The sequence below is a fragment of the Chiloscyllium plagiosum genome, chromosome 10 (assembly GCF_004010195.1).
Source record: "Chiloscyllium plagiosum isolate BGI_BamShark_2017 chromosome 10, ASM401019v2, whole genome shotgun sequence".
NCBI classification, from domain to species: Eukaryota; Metazoa; Chordata; class Chondrichthyes; order Orectolobiformes; family Hemiscylliidae; genus Chiloscyllium; species Chiloscyllium plagiosum.
In genome coordinates this window covers 84,761,431-84,772,381 of record NC_057719.1, presented here as the reverse complement: position 1 = coordinate 84,772,381, position 10,951 = coordinate 84,761,431, and the positions used below count along the sequence as shown (strand labels likewise).

The following is a 10,951-nucleotide window of genomic DNA, read 5'->3' as shown; positions in this document are numbered from 1 at the left end:
GAGTTCGAGGGCGAGTGCGAGAGCGGGAGAGTGATAGAGAGAGTGAGTGTGAGTGTAAGAGACTTCAAGGATGGGTTGGTTTTCCAAATTTTCTAGATTCAAGCAAGATTCCATGACACTGATAATGAGCAAATATAATCTATCTTTCAAGATGCAAGGAAAACAGAAAAAAAGAAATTACTAGCCAGTTAACAAGACAGATACGGGGAACATGCTTGAATTGATGGTCAGAAATGTTACGAACTGGGTACTTGGAAAGATTTAAGATAATTGGGTAGTGTCAGCATGCTTTTATGAAAAGAAAAATTGTCTCACCAATTTATTGGAGATATTTGAAGGAGTAGCACGTGTTGCAGATCAGGAGCTGTTGATATAGTGTATTTGTATTTCCAGAATGCATTTGACAAGCAGCCACATGACAGGTTATTGTACAAAGTAGAAGCACAGAGTGAATGGCAGCACATACTTGCCTGGATAGTAGATTGGTTGATTCACAAAAACAGAGTGGATAAATGGGTCCTTTCTTGATTGTCTGAATGTAAGAAATGCTGCCTCAGAAGGCTGTGTTGGGTCTCAACATTTTACAATTTATATCAATTACTTAGAGAAGGGAAGCACAGGGCTCTTGTGGCACAGTAGTAGCATCTCTAACGGTGGATAAGAAGATTTGGGTTCAAGTCCTACTTGATCCAGAAATGTGAAATCAGAAAGCAGTAGAGGCAGGAACATTGAATATCTTTAAGGTGGAGGTTGATCAATTCCCATGCTAAAGAAAAATCTAAAATTATCAGGTGTAGATGGGAATGTGGAACTTGTTAAACAGATCAGCCATGACCTTACTGAATGACAGAACAAGCTAAGGGAACCAAACGGCCTATTTCTACTCACAATTTGTACTTTTAATGTTTACTTGTTTTCCTTTTGACAATACTAGCAATGATGTGAGAAGTGTCCTGATGTTTGGACAATTCAAATTCTAAAACTATTTTTTGAGCATTGCACTTTTGAAAGGACACTCCATCTTTGTGGTTTATGTTGACAAAAGGAGGGTCAATCTCTGCAGTCTCAGCAGATAACGTTCAATTCAGAATTGACATGCATCCTAGGCACGATATCCTAGATCTATGAAAAATCTATCTATCCAGACACTAATCAAAGGTCAAGCCTTTTTGTCACACTCACCTCCAAACGAGATATAGCTTGTGGTCCAAAATTTTCCTCTTCAACTCCAGCATTCTCTTCAGTTCTCATTTGCATTGCCATTTTGGAACTTCAAGTAGAGAAACTGAAATTTAAACGAAGTTATAAAGAAGAAAGTTTTATGAAGACAGCACCAATGTTTCAGCAGTTCTGCCATACTGCTGCCACAAACCATGCCTTGTACCAAGTCAACTACTATTCTTAAACACAGACAGACTGTTGCAAAAAAAAAAAGGCAGAGCTCAGAGATAAAAAAAAACACTGCCAATAAAATGAGTTTTAGTTGTAGACATATCAGGCATCTTGAAAACAAACCATATGCTTTGGACTTCATTAGGAATTTGACGATGAATATAGTAATATAAAATCATAGAGTCATACACCATGGAGACAGGCCTTTTGACCCAAACTGGTCCATGCTGACGAAGATGTCCATCCACGTTAACCCCATTTCTCTGCTCTTGGCCCATGTCCTTCTCAACCCTTCCTAGCCATGTACTTATCCAAATGCCTTTTAAATGGTGTTAATGTACCTGCCTCAACATCTTCCACTGTCAGCTCATTCCATATGCGCATCACCTTTACGTGAAGTTCAAATGAGGCTGGAAGATGAGAGAAATATTCTGGTTTGGGCTAGAAGTAAGAGTGTGCAAGAAAAGAAAGTCTCACAAAGGAAGGACAGTTCCAGACTGAGAAAAGTAACAGAAATAAAACCTTGGGGATAAAAATCACTTTGGATTGATTCTAGCAAAACTGAATGCCTGCATAAAGGACAGGGAAGTATGCCTATGAAGAATATTGTTTTGGTTAGATTGTAAATAACAGGGGAATATTCCACTATGCGGTTCAAATTATAAGCTATGAAGGTAGTGTTTTAGTTATTTCTTTGACTGTAAACATCTTTAAAAACATGCAAGCAACATGTCATTCCTTCAGCTATCTATTGGAAATTCAAATATCTTTGCAAGTTTTTGGTATCTCCGGGGATTTTATTGAAAAACACCAGAATGGTCAAATAATTGAAAAATATGAAGCAGTTCGCATTCAAGAAGATAAGACTCAGCTGCTGGCTGAATCTTGGTCATTTGGAAACTAATGGAATCATCAGAGGTAGACTAAAGAGGAATGATATACAGATGTCCTACAATAAACGTACACTCAACAATGAGGTCACAATGGCACTTCTTTAATTTGAACTTCCAAACCCCCTTCTCAAAGACATCATACTTCAAGGTTTGCATTTAATCAGATCAGTTCAAGGTTTAAAATGGAGACTCCAAATCTCAATTCACTCACGAGAGCACAGCATACTTTTCATAGTTTACCAACGTTTTTGATATAAAAGCAGCCCAAAACTGTTGCAACTTCTTGGATTTTGTTTGAACGACAACATAAAGGTAATGTATATAAATTTTCATGATAACAACTTTGCAGAAAAATCCTTGGGCTGTACTCACAATTGTTGCTGCATTAATCAAATACTTCTCTCCACCATATTTTGGATTATGAGGCAAAATAAGATACTGTTAGTGTAGTATTTGTAATGAGGTCAGCCAGGTGGATCTCAGAATGTTTTCCCTGACTGGACCAGATGAATAGCTCCAATCAGGGAGCCCTGGCAGATCGATATAAACAGGAGTGTAGGTGCAGATGCTGGAGATCAGAGTAAAACATTTGGTGCTGGAAAAGCACATACTTATGCTCAAAACATCGACTCTCCTTCTCCTTGGACGCTGTCTGACCAGCTGTGCTTTTCCATAAACAGGAATGTCAAAGGTTCTGTTCATTCGGAGAGCTGGTTCTGAGAAAGCTGGATCAGTGCCAAGGATCTTCCACATGTAAATAAAGGTGACAGGATACCAGCCCCTGTGGAGTTATTTCAGTGGCAAAGAGAGAAAAGCACATTTCTGAAGAAATTTGTTCACAAGCCATCTTTGAAATGGGGTACGCATTTCTGGCATCATGCCATCATTTGGGAAGCTTAACTTGTTCAATCCTGCTGTCAAAGACTGGGCCTAGTCTGTGGAAGGAATGCATTATTTTCTTCCGGGCAAATGACATTGGGACAAATGAAAGGCAATGAGTAATTCTCCTGACAGCTTGTGGACCCACAGCTTTTTTTGGTTGTAAGGAACCTAATCTTTCCTGAGACCCCAAACCTTTCAAGACTAAGAACCAATACTGAGAAATCTTCACAGATTAAGGGTACAACTTCAGTTCAGCCTCAGTTACCATGGACTGTAGTAAAAAACTTGGATATAAACTTGATGAGGCAAAATTAGTTGTGAAATGTTCACCTAGATTGGCTCAAAACTATTTGATTAGGAAATGACCGTCAGAGTGAAGATATAATTAAATACCCAGAGGTTTATCAGGAAGGTCTAGGGACTATCAAAGTAGCCAGGTTGACCAGGAAGCAATTTCTTGATTCTGCATGGCCAAGTGCCATTTGTTTTATGGCAAAAGTAGAGGGTGAAATCAGAAGGCTGGAAAGCAAAGGAATCATCAAAGCTGCACAGTTGGTGGAATGGGCAGCACTGGTTGCACCCATTGTGGAGCCTAATAGGTTGGTTCGCCTTTGTGGAGATTTTAAATAAACAGTATGCTGATTTTCGTTGCTGAATAAAGGCCCAATCCGTCACATAGAGGATTTATAAAAAAAGCTGACAGCAGGGGGGCAGTTCTTTATGAAGCTGGACATGAGCCACACATACTTGCAACTGTGATTAGATAAGGATTCCCAGAAGTATGCTACGATTAATACCCATAATGGTTTGTACCAATATATGATACTGCTACTGGGGGTATCTGCCTGTGCAATTTTTCAACTGATGACGCAGAACATTTTACATGGTCTACCATAGGTTGCCATTTATCGAGAAGATGTGCTAATAACAGAAGACAAAAAGAAGCTTTAGAAAACTTGGACACAGTCCTCAAACCTTTCTCCCAAGTGGATTTAAGCTTTATAAGGGTAAAAAACGTGTGTTCCAGGTAACCCAAGTGACCTACTTGGGCTACAGAGTTAACAAGACTGGGTTACACCTGTTGGAAAATAAAGTGAGGACCCAGCTCCCACATCTGTACCAGAGTTTAGGTCTTCCCTTGGACTGATGAATTATTACAGAAAGTTCATACATAACCTTGCCCTCCATTGCGCCACCTTTGCATCAACTCTTTAAACTAAAACAGGGTCAGCCTTGGAAATGGTTTCGTTGCCAAGCCATAACCTTCAGGGAAGTCAAGAAATAGCCTGCAGCTTCATTATATGACCACCCTTAATGCAACTACAGGGAAATCTCCAGCAGAGTTGTCAATGGAGAGAAGACTCCACATCAGGTTAAACCTGATCTTCCCAGACCAGGTGGGAAGGGGTGAAATGGCAAAAGGGACGCCAGTGCCAGACACAACACTCCACTAAGCAACAGAAACAACTTATTTCTGAGGGATCAGGTTTTGGTGTAGGAACCACAGGAATGACTCTACATGGCTAAGAGACATTGTTGATGCAAGGTCAGGTCCAGTGACGTTTAAAGTTCAGGTAGATGTGACAGTCTTAACAAGTATGTGGATAATATGAAAGCTGCAAGCTTGCAAATCCAGAACCTGTGGGCTCTCTCTCTCTCTCTCTCTCCATCAAGCATCAATACCTCAGAATCTGAGATAGATACCTCAATGCCTTTGCCACCTGAAAAGCTCTATTAGACAATCTTAGGTGGAATAAAAGTTCCAATTATATCATCATTGATAATACACTAGCTTTTCCTTATCCTCTGAAACTCTCTAAGCTCTGGAAATCCCTCCTGAAACCGGTTTATCTATGTCTTCTGAAAACCTACCTCTTTGACCAAGCTTTTGCCAATCACTGATGTACCTCGGTGCAATATTTTGCTTTAATACTATACTTATAGAGTGCCTTAGTTTACTTTATTATAACAAAGGCTGTATTTTTTCTTTATTTATTCACAGGATGTGGGCATTGCTGGCTAGGCATCATTTATTACCCATCCCTAATTGCCCAAAGAGCAGTTAAAAGTCAATCATATTACTGTGGGTCCGGAGTCAAACACAGGCCCGACCAGGTAAGGATGGTAGCTTCCTTCCCTAAAGGACATTAGCGAACCAGATGGGTTTATATAACCATCAGCAATGGTTTCATGGCCATCATTACACTCCTAATTCCAGACTTTTTAAATATTATTGAATTCAAATTCCACCATCTGCTGTGATAGGATTCAAACCCAGGTCTCCAGAACATGACCGGGATCTTTGGATTAACAGCCCAGCGATAATACCACTCAATCATTGCCTCCCCAAATGTAATCAAGTTATTGTTGAATATAGTACTCCTAAAACAGATTTAGTATTCTAATTCCTTGTTTTTAGGATCATACTGGATACAAATTGACTACAATAACATAACACCAAGTTTCAGAAAGGACTTCAATGGCTGTGAATACAGTAGCATTCTGAGATTGTAAAAAGTACTGTACAATTACACATTTCTTTTCTTTCTTCAATATTCAAATAAATTTTATGGAATGCTTTACATTAGGGGGTTTCAAACATTTTGCCAGTGAAAGAGTTCCCAGGGTCCAAAACATGTTCTGTAAAGCCTCCAACATAACTGAATTCTGGAAGAAGAAATTCTCCCCATCTCAATTTCAAATTGGTGCCCCTTCATTCTGACACTATGCCTGCTGGTCTTTGACTCGCTCATGTGGGGAAATATCCTCTCAGCATTTACCCTGTCAAACCCCTTAAGAATCTCATGTGTTTCAAAGAAATTGCCTCTCATTTTTCAAATCTCCAGTGAACAGAGTCCCAATTTGTTTAGCCTTTGCTCATAAGACAATCCCTCCATACTGGAGCTTATCCTTGTGAACCTTGTTTTAACTGCCTCCAATGAAATAATATCTTTCCTCAGATAAAGGGAGCAAAACTGCGCACAGTTCGTAGGTATGGTCTCACCAACACATTCTACAGTTTCAGAAAGACTTCCCTACTCTTATACTCCAAAGCTTATGACATAAGAGCCATCATTCTATTAGCCTTACCGATTACCTACTCCATCTGCTTGCTAGTTTTCTATGTTTCATGCACAACTCCCTCAAGTCTCTCCATGTTGCACCCTCCTGCAGTTTTTCTCCATTTAAATTATATGCTATTTTTGTTCTCTCTTCCAAAATAAGCAACTTTGTTTTTTTACATTATACTCCATTTGTCAACTTTTGCCCACTTTTTTTAAGCTATCACTATTTCTCTGTAAGCTGTTATGTATCCTTCTCACAACTTGCCTTTCCACCAATGTTTGATATCATTTGCCAATCTGGCTATAATTCAGGACATTCGCTTTCTTCTTCCAAGTCCTTAATATATATTATGAACAATTGCGGTCCCAGCTCTGATCCTATGGAATCCCACTGGTTACATGTTGCCAACTTCAAAAATACCCCAATTACCGTTTGCTGTTCCATGACTCTCAGCCAATTCTCTATTGGTGCCAATATACTTCCTTAAACATCATGGGCATCTTATTACTTACCCTTTCGTGAGGTAACTTGTCAACTGCCTTCTGGATGCCCAAATACAAACATATACTGGTTCACTCTATCCACTCTGGGTGAGACTTCCTTGAAAAACTCTAATAAATTAGTTATACATTACTTCCCTTTCACAAAGCCATGCTGATGCTGTTTGATTAGATTATGATTTTCCAAACGTACTGCTAATATTTTCTTAATAATTGATTTCAACATTAGATGTCTGGCTGATCGGCGTAAAGAGACTTTTTGCCTCCCACTTTCTTTTTGAATCGTCATGTCACATTGGCAGTTTTCCGTTTGTCCAACACATCCCCTGAATCCAAGGAGTTTTGGAAAATTACACCCAATTAATCCAGTATCTCTATAGTTACTTCTTTTAGGATCCTTAGCCTCATTCGTTTGCTAATACTACTTCTCTAGTGATGGCGATAGTACTTAATTCCTTCACTGTATTCTTTTGTATTTATAGGATGTTTGTAGTATATTCCACCATAAAGACTGATGCAAAATATTTCACTTAGTTATCATTTCTCTGTTCCTCATAACCATTGAGGGTCATCGAACCAAAAATGTTAACTCTGATTTATCACCACAGATGCTGCCAGACCTGCTGAGCTTTTCCAGTAATTTCTGTTTTTGTTTTGGATAAACTTAGAGCAGAGGAGACTGAGGAGGAAGATGTGATTCAAATTGAGTCATAGAGATGTACAGCATGGAAACAGACCCGTCCATGCCGACCAGATATCCCAACCCAATCTAGTCCCACCTGCCAGCACCCAGCCCATATCCCTCCAAACCCTTCCTCTTCATATACCCATCCTAATGCCTCTTAAATGTTGCAATTGTACCAGCCTCCATCATTTCCTCTGGCAGCTCATTCCATACACATACCACCCTATGCGTGTAAAAGGTGCCCCTTAGGTCTCTTTTATATCTTTCCCCTCTTACCCTTAACCTATGCCCTCTAGGTCTGGACCCCATGAGGGGCATAGACAGGGTAATCAGGAATAAACTTTTCCTCTTGATGGAGGGAATCAAAGATTGGGGGCATAGATTCAAAGTAAGGGGCAGGAGATTCAGAGGAGATGTGAGAAAGAGTTCTTTTTTAACCCAGAGGGTGGTGAAAATCTGGAACTCACTGCCTGTAAAGGGTGGTAGAGGCAGAAATGCTCATAATGTGTAACAAATATTTAGCTATACACTTGTGATGCTAAGGCATACGAGGCTATGTAGAAATGCTGGAAAATAGGATTAGAGTACTTAGGTGGCTGTTTTGACTCGATGCGCTTTTTTTCTATGCTATAAATCCCAATTACAGAAAATACAAGTATCTATAGGCAAGTTACCTTAAAATTTATGATAATAAAAGGATGTAAGAATACAGCAGTTAGAAACTCAATATAATTAAGCAGCATCAGCTTGGCATCTTGAAAGGAAAATCATGTCTAACAAATTTCTTTGTTGGAGGTACCAAGCAAAATAGATAAAGAGAATACAGTTGATACATTACATTTGTTTCTCTAAATGGCATTTGCTAATGTACCATATAAGGCTACTAAGATAAGGCCCCATGGTGTTGAGGTTGTTTTAGATTAGATTAGATTACTTAGTGTGGAAACAGGCCCTTCGGCCCAACAAGTCCACACCGACCCTCCGAAGAGCAACCCACCCAGACCCATTCCCCTACATTTACCCCTTACCTAACACTTCGGGCAATTTAGCATGGCCAATTCACCTAACCTGCAAATCTTTGGACTGTGGGAAGAAACCGGAGCACCCGGAGGAAACCCTCGCAGACAGGGGGAGAACGTTCAAACTCCACACAGACAGTTGCCCAAGGCGGGAATTGAACCCCGTTCCCTGGCACTGTGAGGCAGCACTGTGCCACTATGCAACCCATTATTAGCATGGGTAATGGATTGGCTAACTAATCAGACAGAGTTGAGATAAGGCAGCATTTTCAGGAATGGCAATCTTTAGCTAGTGGAGTGCCGCAATGATTTACAATAAACTTTCATAGATTTAATGATGGAAGCAAATATCATATCGCCAAATTTGCAGATGGCACAAACAGATGCGAAGGCAACTAATGCAAATAAACAAGGAGTCACCTGATAACTATAAACAGATTATATGAGTAGGAAACAACTTGGTAGGTGAAATATAAATGTGAGGTTATGCACTTTGGCAGGAATAACAGAAGAGCTAAACACTATTTAAATGGATTAAGGGTGTAGAGAGCTGCAGCACAGAGTGATTTGGAGTCCTGAAACATGAATCACAAAAAGCTAGCATCTAAATTTAGTAGGTAATAAGGAAGAAGGCAGGGCAGTGCAACCACTGCACGCATTACAGTGCAGCCAGCATTCGAACTCAAGATTTTACTAATGGAATGGGGGTCCCTGGGTCAATTTTGCCCCCTTCCCAGATCCTCTTGTAGACATTAACACAACAGACAAACTCTGCTCCTGGGACAGGTAGGGGTAAGGGAAGTGACAGCAACCCGACTCGGACTTGTACCCTCCATCGGAGGCCACGGTCCCGCCTTCCCGAAGGAACTCCCTGTTTTTACCTGAGAGACGGTGGCGACCAACGGCTAGTCCGTTGAAGCGGGCCGCGTTCCCCTCGCGCCGCCTCAGGCTCTCTTTCCGTCCGCTCTGCCCTTCCAAAACGCGCGCCACTTCGCAGTGACGCAGTCACGCAAGCCGCAGACGTTCGCGGGCGGAAGTGGAACGTGCGCTTCTATTATCGCTGTCTGAAGGAGAGCGCGGGCACCCTGGGGATAACGGTCATTTACCTCGAGCGAATGCCGGCAGTCAGCTTGGACGAAGCCGCTTGTAATGAAGGAGCTGTCGCCATGGATAGATGAAATAGCCTGTTTTGGTGATGTTAATCGAATTAAAAATCACACAGCACCAGGTTATAGTCCAACAGGTTTAATTGAAAGCACACTAGCTTTCGGAGCGACGCTCTTTCATCAGGTGGTAGTGGAGGGCTCAATCCTAACACAGAATTTATCGCAAAACTTTAACAGTGTGATGTAACTGAAATTATGCATTGAAAAATTGATTGTCTGTTAAGCCTTTCATCTGGTAGAATACAGTGATACTTTCACTTCTTTCATGTGTAAATCACAAAACCTTTTTTTAAAAAGGTTGCATTCTTGGGTTAGCTGTTAACAATGTTGATAACTAGACAATATGTTGAAGGTAAAAACAATGACTGCAGATGCTGGAAACCAGATTCTGGATCAGTGGTGCTGGAAGAGCACAGCAGTTCAGGCAGCATCCGACGAGCAGCAAAATCGACGTTTCGGGCAAAAGCCCTTCATCAGGAATAAAACCATCGGATGCTGCCTGAATTGCTGTGCTCTTCCAGCACCACTGATCCAGAATGTGTTGAAGGTGTTGGCCCCCTGCGTTCTCTGTCTATGCCATGATGTTTAAATTGATTCTAATCTAAAAAGTGAGATAACAGAGTTATACATAAATTCATGCAGTTTTTGAGCTCAGAGTTCTACATGAATGCATACAGTTTTTGAGCAAAGTACAATGTAATCCTGCAAGTACAAATTCACCCCACAAAATATATTTGTGCATTGGGTCTTTGTCTGTCTGTCTGTGTGTGTCTGTCTGGGTTGGGGGTTGGGACTGTGAGAAAGTGTATGCGTGTGTGTGTAGTGAGTGCAGAGTGTCTTAAGTCTGTGAGGGGGTGCATGTGGGAGTGTGTGTGTGGGTGTCTGTGAGCGCATCTGTGTGTATAGGAGTGCCTGTGTGTGTATAGTGCAATGGTGGTCACCTGTAGTGTGACATGAAGGAAGATGTGTTGGACATTTTGAATAACTTGAGGATAGACAAGTCCCCCGGGCCTGACGGGATAGTATGGATCTGGAATTGCATGTAGTGTGGACATTAAGTAAACAAAAAGTGCTGTTACAGCAATTCATTACAGCGTTATGGTCACTATTATTATTTGGACTAGCTTTTGATTCCAGATTTTATTCATTGAATTTAAATTCCACCAGGATTATGTGGGAAGCAAGAGAGGAAATTGCAGAGCCGTTGGCAATGATCTTTTTGTCTTCACTGTCAACAGGGGTGGTACCAGGGGACTGGAGAGTGGCGAATGTTGTGCCCCTGTTCAAAAAAGGGAATAGGGATAACCCCGGGAATTACAGGCCAGTTAGGTCTTACTTCGGTGGTAGG

At 40.9% G+C, this 10,951-nt stretch overlaps 1 protein-coding gene across 1 annotated transcript in view; it reads right to left on the bottom strand.

Annotated features, from left to right (window-relative positions):
* The window catches only part of rad51 (RAD51 recombinase), an 86,467-nt gene extending 76,959 nt beyond the window's left edge, over positions 1-9,508 (bottom strand). The window contains exons 1-2 of the mRNA XM_043698255.1: positions 9,319-9,508; positions 1,183-1,285 (exon numbers count right to left, since the gene is read on the bottom strand). Coding sequence (XP_043554190.1) covers positions 1,183-1,263 — 81 coding nt within the window. The 5' untranslated portion in view covers positions 1,264-1,285; positions 9,319-9,508. The remainder of the gene's footprint in view (positions 1-1,182; positions 1,286-9,318) is intronic.
* Between the last annotated feature and the right edge of the window lie 1,443 nt (positions 9,509-10,951).